Consider the following 17,661-nt stretch of genomic DNA (forward strand, 5'->3'; position numbering starts at 1 on the left):
TTGCAGACGTGCGTGACAAGTTTTTTTAGTAAAAAACACAGCCGTAAGTGAGTTTTTCAAAGTTTAAAATTGCGCGGGACAAGTCAATTGAGGAGTACACGTCGTATACGCGGTTCTCGTCGCGCAAGATACCTCTCTTCGCGGTCTAGAGGCAGAGAGTTCGACACTCGTTATGCAGGACCCGGGTTCGAATCCCATATTTTTATAATTTTTAATTTTTTTTATCACATGCTACTTATAAATATGTGAATTTATAAGTAGCAATTTAGTAGTAATTTATTTTTACTTGTGTCATGAAATTGTTTTTAATAAAGCATTACATATTATTTACTTAGGCACCGTTGTTTTCTTCTATGATCCTTATTAAAAAGCTAACAAAAAGCAATTTTTTTGTTATCCTTCAAAACATGCATTTTTTACTCTTGAATAGTCTTCAAGCACGTTTTTTTTATTACGGTCAGAGCCCATTGATGTACCTACCTATTGTATTTTTTGTGTCAGCGCGGAGCCTTCTGCAGTGGGAAAGTGTTTTAAAAAATCAAATAACAACATACAATATAAGTCACTTATAATTAGTGACATCTTACGAATTTCAACAGAACTTTTTTAGTACAGAACTGTCTTTAAATGGCTAGTGAAACCGAGTTCCTCCGCTGGGGGGCATTGTTGTAGTTTCGTTCTGAACAGGGTACCTATTATACTTGGCCTTAAAAAAAAACATAAATCCTTAAATTGATAGCACACACTTGTATCGAAATGTGAATATCGAACTCTATCCCACTGATTGCTAGTTGGTCGTCCTACCTACCGGGCTATCGGCCACGTCAAAACAATGAATCCATTAAATCTAATACAAACTTTTTTTCTTCTCAGGTCCTACTCCTAGAGGCTGGAATCGAAGAACCAGAGGTGGCCGATGTCCCCGCCCTAGCACCCATGCTTCAGAGGTCCAACATTGACTGGAATTACAGAACACAACCCGAGAAGAAATCTTGCAGATCGAGGAGGATGGGGGGATGTGGATGGGCTAGGTATATTATTATTGTTACTTTTCTCACATAATGAAGACTACCACTTTGTTTATTTATTTATTTCACGCCCTTCTGGTCAATAAAGAACATCTAAAAAAATTCTCTACAATGTTTAAATATTTGTAGGAATTTAAGCCTAAGAGAAAGAAAGCGTGCAGGTAGACTTGTGCCGGGCGGCGTGCGGCTACCGACCGGTTATATCAATGAAAGTACACATTACAAATTTGAACACATAATTTGATAGAATATTGAACATAATTAAAAAAGAACTACGTCCATGAGAATATCAAACCCTCCCGATGATAAACTAGAAATTAATGATAAATTTAAAGAAGATCATTCACTACGATTTAGAAGTCGATTCACTACGTAGTAATGCAAAATCATGTGTTTTGGTTTGAAAATTTGGTCGCTTTGAAATGTTTCAGATGCTTTAATTAAATACTGCGAGTAGAATACATCTTGGCCTTTGAAATGATCTACTTTTTTTAAAATGAGTCTTTTTATAAGCCCAGAAAAAAATAATGTATAAGGCCTATGAAAACTGCTTTAAAGTTCAAAATCTCCTACTTGCGAACCCATTTTCGGTTATGATTTTATTGTATATGTGGAAAATTAAGTTATTTATAAAATGATCGAAAAAATATTAAATAATTATGTCCGAACATCTACAAAATAAAATAAAAGTCACTTTTTGGCCATATTTTTTTCTTGCATAAATCAAAACAGGCGGGAATTTAAATTTTATCGCCATCTACGTAAGGGGTGTTATTAATGGCGGCTTGATTTAAAATATTACATGACGTAGTGCATCGCCTTAAATTGCCTCCGCTTTAGTAAAATTATCTGTTCATCTTTGAACAGATTAAAAATTATTTTGTTATAATTTATTATAGTATATTTTTTAACAAGCTTTTTAATTTAAAAAAATTACACGTAATTAATTTTAAAAAGATTTTAAGCAATTATTATCAATATCATTACCATTTAGTCAGCGCGCGACAGTTTGATTTTTGGGAGCAACACGTCCTTCCACCATGCCTTCATATTGCGTATTTTGCCGTACAATTATGCACGGGCGGAAGAAAACTGGCCGGTGAAACCTTTCAGTCTGCCAGCACCCTTACATTTAAATTAGAGATCTTTTAACTATATGAAATAGGAAGCTTTCGAACTTTGGCTCGGGCGTAAAATGAATCATAAATCATATCATTCACAGCACACACTTTTTCAAACGGAAATATCATTAATTGTATTTTAATTTTTTTAAATACTGTTTTTTCACTTATTATTCTAATCTACCTGCAACAATAAGAAACTATTTTATTTTAAATTTATCTTGGTAAAAGTCTAAATTTAAAAGTTTTTTTATGGAGCAGCAGATGTACTCAAAGTGAAATCTGGCATCTTGAAATTAGCACAACTTTCTGTCTGGAGTGCCTAGGCATCTGCCGTAGTCAGTCCTCAACTCATTTTTGTCGTGAGCTTGTCTAATGTTTACCTAATCCAATTAATGCGAATAATTTTTCCAACTTTAAATCCCATGCATAACTGGGCAGAGTAAGTACATTAAAGGTGGAAACACATTATTAAAACCCGACGCGACCCGATGAAACGCGATGCGTGTTGAGTCGAATCAAATGTATTGTTTTCTTATGACTAGAATCACACTATGAACATCCGACGCGACGCCATGTCGGATGTTCATAGTGTGATTCTGGTCATAAGAAAACAATACATTTGATTCGACTCAACACGCATCGCGTTTCATCGGGTCGCGTCGGGTTTTAATAATGTGTTTCCACCTTTAGTTAAATGATAATTTACGAATTTCAAATATGTTGATGGAATATTGGGTCAATGGTCACATATGAACGGGTCAATCAAAAGATAAACAAGAAAAAAACTATTTTCTTTGTAAGTAATTGGAAAAAGAATTTTGAAACTATCACTAGAATTTAGTACAAATTCCTGCCGAAATTCGAATTAATTTAAATAATCACAGGTAAAAAGAAACCCATTAACAAAAGTCAATTTGAATTCAATTTGCAACTTAAAAACGTTTGCTTTTTAAGATTACGGCTTATATAAATTCATTGAATTCCATTTTCTATCCGCTGACGCAACAATTGAGTGTTCTGCGCGGTGTAATTGGTTCCGCCGTAATCTGTGGTCAATTAACGCGCTGCATTTTTTGACCAGGGGGTAAAAAACTTTCAGGTTTCTGAAATCAGTTCGCTTCGCGGTTCGTTCCGACCTCGGACGGTAGAAAGAGAGTGTATGTCGCTGTAATATATTGCAATTGAATACAAACTTAATGTGATACACTTAATTAGATATTTATTTTCCATAATTCTCATTGTTTTGTCCCTCAACAAATTTACTGACAAAATCTATTGCTTTTCTAAAAAAGTAAGATTGCAATAATGTCGTTTATTTTTTTTATGTATTTGTACATAATATTATATTATTATAAATACATTTACATCCAAGTCATTATGGAGAACGTGCTTTTGAATGAATTTGTGCTCTCCGATAGGATCGAAAGTTTTTAGAACTAGTTTTAAACACAGAATTTTATCAGTTTTTGTATTTATTTGCGAGTGCTCGGTAAGTGGGTTAATTTCCATCTCAAATATTCCACTTCATTCATTTATATATTCAATCATTAAAAGAAAACAAAATCAAAATAGATATATTCAAAAAGGTAAACAATAATATTTTTTTCAGCCAGTCCACCCTAAATTAGCACGAATGTCTTTAAATTGATTATTTATATTATTTTATTGGTAAACTAATGTTTTTAAGACAAGATTTTTTCATGCATAGCACAAAGGGTAACAATTATTTTTACAAGCAATAATTATTTGCCTGAAACACTCATCCAGGAAGCTTGTAAAAATGATTATTTATACTTCAGGGCCATTGTAGTCATAATTTTTACAAAAAACGGCTCTATAAAAATTTTCCAAATATTTTTTTTATTATTACTCTTAATCTATGTAATATAGGAAAAAAATTAATTTTTAGTTATGTTGCTGATCTTTTTTAGCTTAGTATAAAGTTAACCTAGGGATTATTTTATGTTACTAGCATTTTTTTCTTAAACTTGAAGACAACATCACATAATTAGAAGAAAACACGCCGAGATGTGCGACAAACTACAAATATTAACCGTGCATATTTGGTGGGTTGTGGTTTGTCGTTTGTCGTGTCTCCCATTTGTGATGTTGATCAAGCTGTTAAACATTCACTGGTGCTATTAAAATACCTGTAGAACAAACAATGAAACAAGGATTTTTGTAAAGACCATAGAAACCAAAAAATGTTAGAGTCATATTTTTTCCTGACTTTAAAACAAGTTAAATGGTAGCTACTTTCAGATCGATCTATATATGAAAAAATACTACTTTTTAAATATTTTTTTGCGATCTCCACCATCTCATTGCTCCTTATATTAGATTCAGTTTATGGAAGTACTTACTTATAAGATTTTTTTAAATATCCAAAATAGCGGTTAGTAGTAAAAAAATTGATAGTAAAAATAAATAATAATCAACTTAAAATTAGTTTAAAGACTCGTTCCGTGAAATGATAATGATGTAGTTACAAGCAGAGAATAATATCATTTTACTGACGCTTTTTTATTTCTTAATAGTGGGTTATAAGGCAGAATGGTGATTTGCTGGAAAACGGCTCTCTAAAACGGCTTAATTTATTTAAAAAAATCAAATTAAATACTTTACCAAAATAGTAGGTTCTACAAATAAGACATACCTTTTTACTAAGTTGTTTGTTTTACTTAATATTGACGATTTCCGACAGCGTACGTTCATTGTTCATTGCTGTGCGACATGATGAACGCACATTTGACGTTATATTTTCACAAGTTCATTAATGTACAATCACCGCCCTCTAGCGACAAAATAATGAAAATGTTTTGACAGATAAATGAGTTATGGGTACATTTTAAATGATTTCGTATGTTCAACATAGAATCGTCACACCGTTTCCCCGTAAGGGTACGCAGAAAGGATAGACCGCCACAAAACTATGTCTTGCAACAAGCTCCTTGCTTGACAAGACCCGTTCCATATCATTTTTTTTTATTATTTACTCAGTCGTGTCATTTCTTACTTGGATGACTCAGACATCTAATATACTCAGACTTAAATCATTCAATCTCACATATTTGTTCATCCGCCCCACATTTCCAAACCAGCTAGGCGTCCTTTTCTTTATTTAGTTCACTAGCTCAGATCAGCCCTGCATTCTTTCCGCATCTCATTGCATTATGAATAATAAATTTTACGTTATAACTACATTATCTTTATCTTAAATCATTACGTATTATTATCATTACATCAATGAAACTAAATACTTATTACTTTTAACATTTCGATGATTTTTTGTTTGTTTCTAGTCTCAAATATACTATCTATTTGCGCCGCATTGCATAACACTGAAAATATATATATTTTTTTTTACAAAAACTTTATTTTCGAAGGTTACTAAGAAGAGTATAATAAAGAAAATCATAATATTCATTGGGATTACGTATTGTTTGCGTCAATAACGAAAGAATTTTGGTAAGAATATAAGGTTTTTCTCAAAACTAATCATTACGATACAAATGTACCTAAACCACGAACGTCTGGTAATTTTATCAGATTCGCTTTTCCACGACTTCGGAGTAATGTTTTTTTTCTATCTGGCAATAAAGAAACAATATGTTTACGTATCATAATAAAATATTTGATATATTTTGCTGACATATTATTTACGAGAAATTATTTAACTTGATATCTCGAATGGGTGGAACCATTTTCGTCATAGTCAACGGCAAATATTTTCTGCGTTGTATTTTTATGTCAAATTTTTTTTCTTAAGCTATAAAATTATGGAAAATTACCAGTTGCTTGGGTACAAGATTATCACCAAATAAAAATTGAACACATTTAAACAATGCGTAAAATCCAATAAGGAGGTACTTACAGATCAAGATAATAAATATATTTTTTTTATATTTGGTAGTATTTCTATTTCATATTTTACATGAAACAACAGTTTTCAATATACAATTTCGTGCAATATTATGATTTTTTCGTGTAAGCTATTGCTTGTTCTTAAAAAATGAGTGCATGTTTACAGAATAAAAAAATAATAATTAAATACATACAGGGTTTTCCAATAAGAGGTGTTATTTTGATATTCAATCGTAAAAGATCAAAGGTTTCGTTGCTTGTGTGGCACGTAGCGCCGTCTTGTTGAAAATAAACGTTTTCTAGATCAATACCATCCAATTCCGGCCATAAAAAATCATTAATCATCTCTCGATGACGCAATCCATTCACCGTAACTGTTGCTCCAGCCTCATTTTCAAAAAAGTAAGGTCCAATGACTCCGCTGGACCATAAACCGCACCAAAAAGTCACACGTTGAGGATAAAAAGGCTTTTCAACAATAATTCTTGGGTTTTCCGAGCCCCAGATGCGACAATTTTGGTTGTTGACGAATCCACCGAGGTGGAAATGGGCCTCATCACTCAAGATGATTTGAATTTGATTCACTCAAGTAAATTATAATAATTTCAATGCGTTGTTGAAGCGTGTATCGTTCCATTTTTATTAATGACGTAGTTTCTACTTGTCAAATGTTAAAAAATGACAGCTTCAAAAGTAACATCTACCAAAATAGCGGGCTGTTTAAAATAACACCTCTTATTGGAAAACCCTGTACAACGAAAACATATATGAAAAGGAAAAACAAAAATGTTCAACTGAAGATAAATACGACAAGAAATCCAATTTTCAAATTACGAAAGCATGTAAATAATAATAATTGGTGATTTACAGTTTTAATTTCACTTTAGAAATTATTTCTAAAAATATCTTAGAAGATATTTAAAAACACTTATATAACTTATATGCATTTGAGTTGCTCGCAATAGAGTATTTTCATTTCTTTTTTACTGTAATTTTTTTTAAATAACGAAAATTATATTTATTTTTTATTTTATAGTGACAAATACATTTTCTCGGGGCGTTTGTGACGCCAAACCGACCACCGTTTGTAGGGCAGTTTCGAATCCCCTTGATAACTTCTTATCAGCCATTTTCGTTATCTACGTCACGCCATATTAAATCCATTTTTTTCATTAAAGTATAACTTCACAATGGATTTATTTTTAGGAACTAAAGTGATGTCTATCGACGATATGTTATTTTAAAATAGCAGTGCTCAGTAGGCGACTACCAAAAGCTCATATAAATCTATTATAACTGTGGTACATAAAAAAAATTTAGTTATTATTTTTATAATTATTTATTTTCTGTTATTAATTTTTGGGATCATAAATTTTAAAAACATCCATCATTTTATATCACAGGAATGTTTTAAAAATCTTTTTTATGTTATATATTATTAGAAATTTGATATAGATAAATAATATGTTACATATTAGTCCAAATAATTTATCCATGGATTTTGGATATGTGCACTTTGATATGTAATAATATAACTAGTACAAAGTACGTCAAGGATAAGCTGCAATACTACAGGCGTGAATACATTATGGCCCAGTCAACATTAGTTTCTAACTAGGAAGTGCTTGTTCTAAGAAATTAATCATGACATTAATTTGTGTTGTTTGGAATGTCAAAACAAATTGTATTTTTTTATAACCACATATTTTATTAATTTATTTGCATAGGTAATAAACTAAAGGCGATTAGAAGAAAATATATGGAGAAATTAAAAATTGTGAGAAAATAATTAAAAGCAAAATTACAACTAGGCGCTCGTGATAAATTATCAGGTGACATTTTTTAATAATATTCAGCTTAAATCTAATAACTATTTTACTATTTTTGGACTGAAGGATAACAATTCACACGGATACAGTTGTGAAGGGAGTCTAATTTATATTTTTGGTTCCAGGTACTAGAATACTTTTGAAATGTCGCTGTGTTGCACGTTGGAAAAGCAAGGTCATTTCTGCTCTTACTTCTATCTTTGTGTTCGACGATTTACATGTTGTTTTTTCAATTTTACAAACATGTATTATTATCTTTTTATACAATACTTTAGAACATCGAGTACATTGATTTTCTTGAAGGAATTCCTTCTCATTTTTTCATAAAATCACGTAAACAATAACTTTTTTGGCTTGACTGTATTTAACATGTATATATTTATATTTTATGCATAAGCTGTTTGTCTCTTACCTTTACCAATAAATAAATAAATAAATAAAAAAATAAAAATAAAATAAAAAATAGATTTCTGTGTCTTCAAAACAGGGTTTAGTATTGTTTTCATATTAAACTTTTGATTATTTGAAGCATGGAAGATACTCATTGTCAAATATTCTAGTTAAAATCAGGGAGAAAATGTTGTTTTTTTTTGTGGGACTGAAGTGTCAAAATTATTGATTATTCTTCATTATGTGCAGCACCCGCTAAACTGCCAAAATATTTTTTCAGCAGGTCGATTTCAGAATATTAATTATAGCACTAAATCACGCATATAACTAGGAGCCACAATATAGAAAATAGATACGGAAGAATAACATTTCAAGTACTACAACACAAAGCACAAAATACATAGACAGGTGGATATAACACGGTCATCATTCATATGCATATAGCAAAATACATAGACAGGTGGATATAACACGGTCAGCATTCATATGCATATAGCAAAATACATAGACAGGTGGATATAACACGGTCAGCATTCATATGCATATAGCAAAATACATAGACAGGTAGATATAACACGGTCAGCATTCATATGCATATAGCACAAATATGCAAAGGCACACAACGTACTTAATTAAACACACTCATAGGCATATTAATACAAACACATGCATATACTGGTACAATCAGTAGATACTAATGTATTCACAAACAATATCAATATAAAAAGTGTTGTTATAAGCAATAATGATTAGCCTGAAACACAAATATAAATAAATAAAATATTCAGAGAAAAAATAAATGCCGCCAACGGGAATTGAACCCGCACTTTTTGATTGCCGGTCAGGTGCACGGAACCACTGAGCTACGTCGGCTTATTTTTAACGGCCAAATAATTCAATATATACCAGTATTTCATTCAACAGGTATTGAGTTTTTGATTTTAAAACGGATTGATTTTTAAGCGGAAACACTACGACCTTCTGTCAAAATATGTCAGAGGCCTAAGGAGTTAAAATAATGTAAACTGATAAAAGAAGATCAAGATAATATTATATCCTTCTAACCGTACTCACGAATAGCCGCTTTTGTAATGTGAACAAGGTGTCAAGGAAATAATCGTTTTTTTTTGCATTTTACGGTAATTTTTATATAGCCAATATTTGGGACATGTCAACTTACTCTGGCGAAGCCGGGTGTTAAACCTAGTAATTTCTGCAAAACTTTTAAGTTCAAATCTTAGTTCTAAAATATTTTTTTATCAAATCTGTTTTTCCACTTGTTAAAAAAAAATAATTAAGGCTAGTAGTTAACTAGTTAGTTAGAAGATTTTTCGAGGCATTTCAATATGTTGCATTTAAGCTGAAATAAATTGGTAAATCATGCTTTACTTTCATAGTTGATTTTTCTTGCATTACAACATTTAAAGTAATGCATAAAAAATTTTATTGTAATTGAGTTGTTCATTTCTTCCACATAATTGAAACCACAAACAGTGGTTTTTTGTTCAATTTCTTTTGCCCTTTTAAAAGAAAAACTACCGCGAATACTTTTGTATCCACGGAGATTTCTCTATTTAATTTCCGTTTTTTAACACAGTAACAGTTGTTATGTTACGTTAAGTGAAATGTAAAACCGAGAAAAAAACTATCTTTAAGTAGGTAAATCAACATTAATTGGACTTGCCTGTCATTACATAAACGAAAAAATAGATTTCTTAACTAGCGTGAATGTTTGATTTGTGTCCTCAATTCCGGTTAAGTTCTCTCAATACTCATTTTTGAACAGTAATTATTTTGCAGATGTTAAATTGTTTTTTTACTACTAAAAAAAGACAGTAGTTTAAATAATTTAAAATACATCTCATTTGTTGACTTAAAGTGCGTTGATATTGAATCAAAAGAAGAGGAAAGGGAAGAAGTATTTATATTTTAATCCTCTATGTGAAATGTTTTTTTTATCAAAAACGGTGAGAATAAGATATTGAATGTAGAAAGATGGAAAGATAATTTGTGGTTACGCTTGATAGCAAAAAATATTTATTTGGAGATACGAAATTGAATATTTTTGATTGTACACGTCCTCTCGTACGGAGAAAACTTACAGATATGAAATAATGTTAATTTATTAAAAATCTGCTCAAATTTTTCGTTTCTCTGTTAAAAACGGGACTGGAGACCTATAACGAAAGATTTGACAAATTTCATAACAAAATATCAGTAAAGCAGGAATATGTTGTGAGTAAAGAAGATGTGTTATTACAAATAATAATATTTTCGACACTCGTTCAATATATGTATTCAGACGAGGCCAACTGCGTGAACACGTGTTCAGATATATTCTGAATTACTACATTTTATTAGGAACTGGTCATGCAGTCACATTTATAACAGTATTTTTATTGATTGAAAAATTCATACTCATTTTTCTCCGTGCGTTTACATTTATAGGTCACAATTACAATCTGAGGAGTCAAGCAAGCGAAGTAAAAAAGTAAGATGGAATGAAACTGTGTGCTACTTTATTTTTAATATGCATATAAATATTTTTTGGTAGCGTGGTAATTTTTGTTTCTATCTAGATAAAATATGGTTACAAATGATTTTATGATGCCTATCTCACTGAGTCTAGACTGACGTACGAGGACATAAATAATACATAAATACTAAGCTCATTACTAATAAACATATTTTAACTTTTGTAACTGATGTTTTGTTGGGGTATAACGGTTAAAAATATATATTGATTTTTCTTCACTAAAAACTGTCTTCACTCACCAAACATAAATACTATCGACTTCGGAGTAAAAACAAAGTAAACGATACCTCACTCTAGCTTGCAAATATCTATTTTCGAAAATCCTCCCCTCCTTCCCTCCCCCAAGAGCAGTTTTCCTCATTTTTTTTTGGTCGTACTCTACAGATCTTCATCTACACTGCTAAGATCAAAATATGATTAAATTTTCATGAATGCAAAAATGTTGTCATTTATCAAACCCTACTTTACCTGTACTAATACTATAGATGATCCTTTAACATTTATTTTTGGCTTTCAGAGGTAAGGTGATGGGAGGCTCCAGCTCCATTAACTACATGATCTACATCCGCGGCAACAAGGCAGATTACGATGAGTGGGCAGAGATGGGCAACGAAGGTTGGAGCTATGACGAGGTAATACTTACTTTGCTACCCTACGGCTTCTTACTACCCCAAACTACCCCATCACGTGCTGCAAGAACATCACCAAATGCCCTGTCAAAACTACTAAATGGAATGTTTGTTGATTGGCTGTCTTTATTCCTTACCCCATATCCTGCCAGGAAAGGCATCCTTGTTTTATGAATATGTTTTTAAATAGTCAACATTTCTCATATCTTCAATAGTGATCCCTATTTTGAAATCTTAGGCATGTCAGTGAATAACAATTTCTTTATCATTGAAACAATTAACACATATTTTTCTTTGCAGGTTCTTCCTTACTTCAAGAAATCTGAAAACAACGAGGATGCAGAAGCCCACGACACTAAATACCACGGCAAGGGTGGTTACCAAACCGTAGAACGATTCCCCTACATTGACGATAACGTCATCTTCCTCACTAAAGCTTGGAAGGAATATGGAATTCCTGTAGTGGATCTCAACGCCGAAAACCAACTTGGAGTCATGACCATTCAGCATACTTCAATCCACGGCCAGAGACAATCAACGAACGGGGCTTTTATTAGACCAATTCGTCAAAAACGACGAAATCTTGTGGTCAGAACTGAAACACATGTTACCAAAGTATTAATTGATCCCCACACCAAAACAGCATTTGGAGTAGAGTACTTGAAAAATAACAAACTTTACACTGTGACGGCAAAGAAAGAAGTCATCATGTCAGCTGGTTCTTTAAACTCTCCAAAAATTCTCATGCTTTCTGGTATTGGACCAGCAAAGGCTTTAGAACCTCTAGGAATAAAGGTCATAAAAGATTTAGCTGTAGGATATAACTTACAAGATCATGTCACAACTGACTCTGTTTTACTACTCCTGAATAAAACTGTGACTTCTGTAAATGAACAAGAAAGAGAAGAAGCAGTAATTAACTACAAATATTCTGGAAAGGACAAGAAAGGTCCACTGGCTTCTACTGGTGCTTTGAACTGCAACGCTTTCATACAGACTCCATTAGAACACTCTCACGATTTGCCTGATATCCAGTTTCACTTCGATGGTGCAAGTGTTAGAGATTACCTGGCTGCCCCTGGAACGGCATCTGAAGATAGTATCGCTCTGCTGTCATACTATGATGGAATTGCAGTAAGACCAACACTTCTCAAGCCAAAGAGTAGAGGTTATCTTACTCTAAATACGACCCATCCAGTATTTGGTCAACCACTTTTGTATCCCATGTACTTCTCAAAGCACCCAGATCTTGAAGTGTTAGTAGCAGGAGTAAGAGAGGCACAAAAACTTGAAAACACAAAGGCGTTCCGCAAGGTCGGCGCTATGTACTCAAGGTATCCTTTACCCGCTTGCAGACATCTTAAGTTCGATTCAGACGAATACTGGGCGTGTTGCATGCAAGAGTATACTTCGACCATCTTTCATCCTGTAGGCACTTGCAAGATGGGTCCAGATTGGGATGAAACAGCCGTGGTAAGTGACACTCTGAAGGTATACGGAATACATCATCTACGAGTGATAGACGCATCTATTATGCCAGTTATAGTGAGAGGCAACACAAATGCCCCTACAATAATGATAGCAGAAAAGGGAGCAGATATGATCAAACATGATTGGTTGAGTCATTGAATATTTACAGAATTAAAACCAAAGTTGTTTAATTCTCTAATGTGCTTAAATAATAATTTATAATTTTTTCAACATTGTTTTCTTTTTTGTAAGTCTTCCGGTGTCCAATTTTGCCAATGTTTATGGATTTCAACCTTGAAAAATCGGTGGTTCTTTTTTGGTCGCTATCTGATAATATTATGATGCCCCTCTTAGTATGGGGCTTGTGACGGTAATGTCTTTGTCTTGTTCCTGATGAGTGAATTAGAAACAAAATAACAATGTATCAAAGCAGTGAAATTCATGTTCTATCGCGGTTATATTCTTCGCATTCAAATTATAAGAGAATCCACACAATTTTACAAATTTGAAAAATCTTAAATAAATATTGTATTTCTTAATTATTTAATCAATCTAAAACACTATACAGACATCATAATCAGTTAAATTTAACACAATGTAGTACATAGTATATTTATGCAAGTTTACTAAATTTATTTAATTTCCTTTTGAAATCATATGACTAATTTTATTTAATCTTAGTAATAATTATCTGGTTTTTATATGTTTTTTTTATTTTATAGCAAAATTTCGTCACTGGAAGAAAAAAATTTAGAATAAGATGTTTTTAAGTTTAGCTAAGCATATTTTAACTTTTTGCCATAAATTGTTTTTTGATGAAATTAAAAGAAGTTTTAGAATATTTAGGCAATTTGGTAACATTATTTTCACAGATTAATTTAGTAACAACCAAACCTCGTATTTTCTTTTGTATTAGAAACTTACCAATTAATTTAATCACTCCACATGAGTAGCCCTGACGAAAACATTTCCCTCGGGATCAACGTCATCTCTGGGAATGCTCTACAGAGGATCTTTTTGAGTAGAGGAAGGAGTGAACAGTGTCTTGAAGAGGTTCATATTATAGGAGGCTGGAAGTACAAAAGCAAGTATACATTTCCACAGCCGCCCGAGCTTGAATATGTGAACGATTCATTAAAACGATCCGTTCTCATGTGATTGATCGGTGGAGAAACGTTTTGTAAGGAACAACGGTATTGCGCAAAGTGATACTTATACTAAGTGATACTTGTAAATTGTCACCAATTAATAATTTTAATAAATAGATAATTACAAAACTTTTTTAAAATACGAGGTGTTTTATTTTTTACATTTATTATTTTTTCGATTTATATGGAAAAAATAATCATTTTTACTAAAGCTATCATTTTCAGATACTAATATTAACCACCACATAAAGCCTTAGACATACTACGCTATATTATATGCGCATAATTTGGGCGTAGCATATTCGTATTTAATGTGGGGGTGACATACTACGCTAAAATTTTACTCAGGAGAGGGGGTCAGATCAATTGGAAAATAGCCACCGATCTTTCTGTGTGTGGGATCTGTCACTTTGACAGATGACAGCCACGTAATTGTGGCGCTCCGTCAATTGTTCTGACCCTTTCTCCTGCCGTAGATATGAGAGGGGGTCCTATAATTTTCAAATATAGCCTGGCTAGCAGATCACACGCCCACACTAATAACACATCATCTTTTTAGGTATGACAGGTCTGTATGGGATTGTGTTGCGAGCAATATTGAGCCAAATAAAACGCTTAAACTTATAGCGTAATCTGTTACCCCCTTAAACCATATATGTAACTATTGCAGGTTTATAAGAATTAATTACTATGGGTAGGTACTCTTAAAAAAACAAAAACAAAAATGAGAGTTTATCTAACTATGCTGTGCTCCCACTAAACCTGAGACACAATAACCTTTACCCATCAACGCTAATTTAGAAGTAGCCTGTGCAGATAATATGTTGAGGTGTCACACTAGGTATAATCGTCCCCATGAGAGAGGGTCAAACAATTGGGGAACTTCCGCGGATCACTTTTTTTTATAGAAACTATCACCTTGACAGATGAGCCCGCGCGTTCACGGCGCTCCGTAAATTGATCTTCCGTAGGCAGGAGAGGGAGTCGCAACATTTTCAAATATAGCCTGGCTAGCAGATCACAGAGTATCATCGTTACCACGCCCACACTTATAGCAAATATATATGTATTGAAATAAGTCAATTAAACCTAAATTGTGAAATTTTCTTACAAGCAGATGATACTGCTATATTTTACTTCGGCGAAAAAACTTTAAAAACTTATTAGAAAAATCACAACTGGATCTCACCATATTAAACAACTGGCTAATTAAAATATATGTTAACAATTCATATTGAAAAAATGAGTTGCATTATCTTAAGCTCACCAAAAAGAGAAACGCCATCTCATAAACCATTCCAAATAGAAGGAAAAAACCTCCAAATTTTAGATGGCGAATAATGCGATGAAAAATACCTGGGACTACATATCGATAAACACTTATAATTAAAGCAGCACGTACAAAAACTCAAAGAAAAAAATATCCCACTAATTGGTGTATTTGATAGGATAGCCCATCTTCTACCAATACAAGTAAAGGGGGGATTTTACTTTAGTTTAATCCAGACCCATCTAAATTATTTAATTGGAAAATGAGGAAATACTACATAACATGTTTAAACGACTTACAAATAATACAGAAAAAAGTTTTTTTTTAATTTTAACCCAGATACACCCACAAAAAAAGTATACCAAGAAACAAAATTACTAAAAATCAGAAAACTATAAGAATTTAACATATGTTTTTTAATCTTCAAAATCCAAAATGAACACAACATATATAAAAACATCACACGTACATGAACACTACACAAAAAAACATAATAAACTATACACACATTCAGAAGATACTGAAAGTGGTAAAAGAAACATAGGCTACGAGGGTATACACATATACAATCTTTTTTCCAACTGCTTGACAACAGTAAATAGAATTAATATATTTTACAAAAAACTGTTTACTCTTAAGATCAGCGAGAAAAATGTACTTATGGTAAGTTGGTAGTAAACAATAATATTTAATTTTTTTATTTTGAATATGTACTTTTAAGTTTTGAAAGTGAAATGTGTATATTTCTTATAACTTAAAATAAACAAAATAAAAACTCTCAGGTGTGACAGGTCTGTATGGGATTGAATGGCGAGCGATTTGGTGTTATACAAAACGCTTTGATGCGTATACCGTAATGTGTCTCCACCATTGATGTATTATTAGTCATGGTCGCCTCTTTTAAAATGAAATGTTTTGTAGCAAAACTTGAAGATTATTTCCCGACTACATAGAGTAAAAATATGTTTAGTTACTACAAAATCGAAATCACTACAATTGACGTGCTTTTTGCTTGCCACTTTAAGATTTCTACAGCACGTCTATATTTATATTATAATATTGTAAAGTCATTGACGTTATAATATTTATTATTCCTTTGCAATCCTATTTATTTCCGTTACTTATATTCATGGATATCTAATTTGTTCGTATTATTTCTATAACTGTGATGCTTTCACACCGAAAATGAATAAGAATAATAATATTAATATTTGGCTAATTTATATAGCGCCGTATTCGTGAGAAATCACCTCAAGGGCGCTGAATAATAATATGTGAATTGATCCAAGATGGAATCACGTGGTACCTGCAACAAATCATTTCGCTTGGAGGACAATAAATTTTAAATTGCACTAATCCAAATCTGATTAAGGCTGGAAATAGTGCAATGAGTACCGTCGGTCGACCGACGACGTAGCGCTGACGAGCCGGACCGATGGTTCTCCTACGCAGCGCATCGCGAATCGCGTGGTATCACAGCTCTATATTGAATTTATTCATTCACTTATATTATACCGCGACGCGACGTTCCTTTATGATTTCATATCCTTCGTCGGTGTAAAGTGAATTCATTATACTACACATGCTTTCCTTCCAGTCACACAGTCAGGTGCTCCTAACTGAATAAGGAATTATCCACTAACTGCTGACAATTTGATAGATTGAACAGTTTGATAATGACCTTGAATGGCGAAACAGCTGTCACGATAATACGGACCATGACTGACGTCCATCGTTGTCGAGTGGTTACGATCCTTGTCTACGAATCCAGAGGTCTCCGGTTCAAATCTTCAGCATCACAACATACCTCAATTGGAGATACCACAATCTCTCTGCCTTTAGATTGTTAAAAGCTGTTGGGACTTTTGTACGTAAGGCACTAAAAATATTCAAAATGGGGGTCTTCTTAATGGTTCAGTCAAGATTCTGTTTTCAAATGTGGTATCGTATCCATTTGGACTTTCTAATTTGCATTTTTTCAATTTTATAATTTTGAAAAAATAATTCATCGACATTTCTGTCGACAAATTGTATAATTCCCACAGACTATGTGTATATACGTATATATATATATGAATTGTCTATGATAATTCCTTATTTTAAATAAGAAAAATGTTTAAAATCCGTATTAGTGTTCAAATTATTGTATTGTCTTGTATAGTGTTCGTGTACTTGTGACGTTTTTATAAATTTTGTGTTTGTGAGTATAAGTCAATTTCGTTTTTTGTAGATGAAAATCCATGTGTCATATAATATTATATTAACATCGCATAGCTATCAATAGTTTATAGGTATAGTTTTTTTGTGGGCGTATCAGGAATATAACTGAAAAGTTTTTCATATCTTTATTCTGTATTATTTGTAAATCCTGTA

General features: G+C 32.4%; 1 protein-coding gene across 2 annotated transcripts in view; it reads left to right on the forward strand.

Annotated features, from left to right (window-relative positions):
• The window catches only part of LOC149411954 (glucose dehydrogenase [FAD, quinone]-like), a 91,345-nt gene extending 77,239 nt beyond the window's left edge, over window positions 1-14,106 (forward strand). For both annotated transcript variants that reach the window (XM_089646324.1, XM_089646323.1), the window contains 3 exons: window positions 874-1,031; window positions 11,289-11,403; window positions 11,701-14,106. In XM_089646324.1, coding sequence (XP_089502450.1) covers window positions 874-1,031; window positions 11,289-11,403; window positions 11,701-13,029 — 1,602 coding nt within the window. In that variant the 3' untranslated portion in view covers window positions 13,030-14,106. The remainder of the gene's footprint in view (window positions 1-873; window positions 1,032-11,288; window positions 11,404-11,700) is intronic.
• The last annotated feature ends 3,555 nt before the right edge of the window (window positions 14,107-17,661 follow it).

This window comes from Hesperophylax consimilis, chromosome 24, assembly GCF_061612785.1.
Source record: "Hesperophylax consimilis isolate HC1 chromosome 24, BYU_Hcon_1.0, whole genome shotgun sequence".
NCBI classification, from domain to species: Eukaryota; Metazoa; Arthropoda; class Insecta; order Trichoptera; family Limnephilidae; genus Hesperophylax; species Hesperophylax consimilis.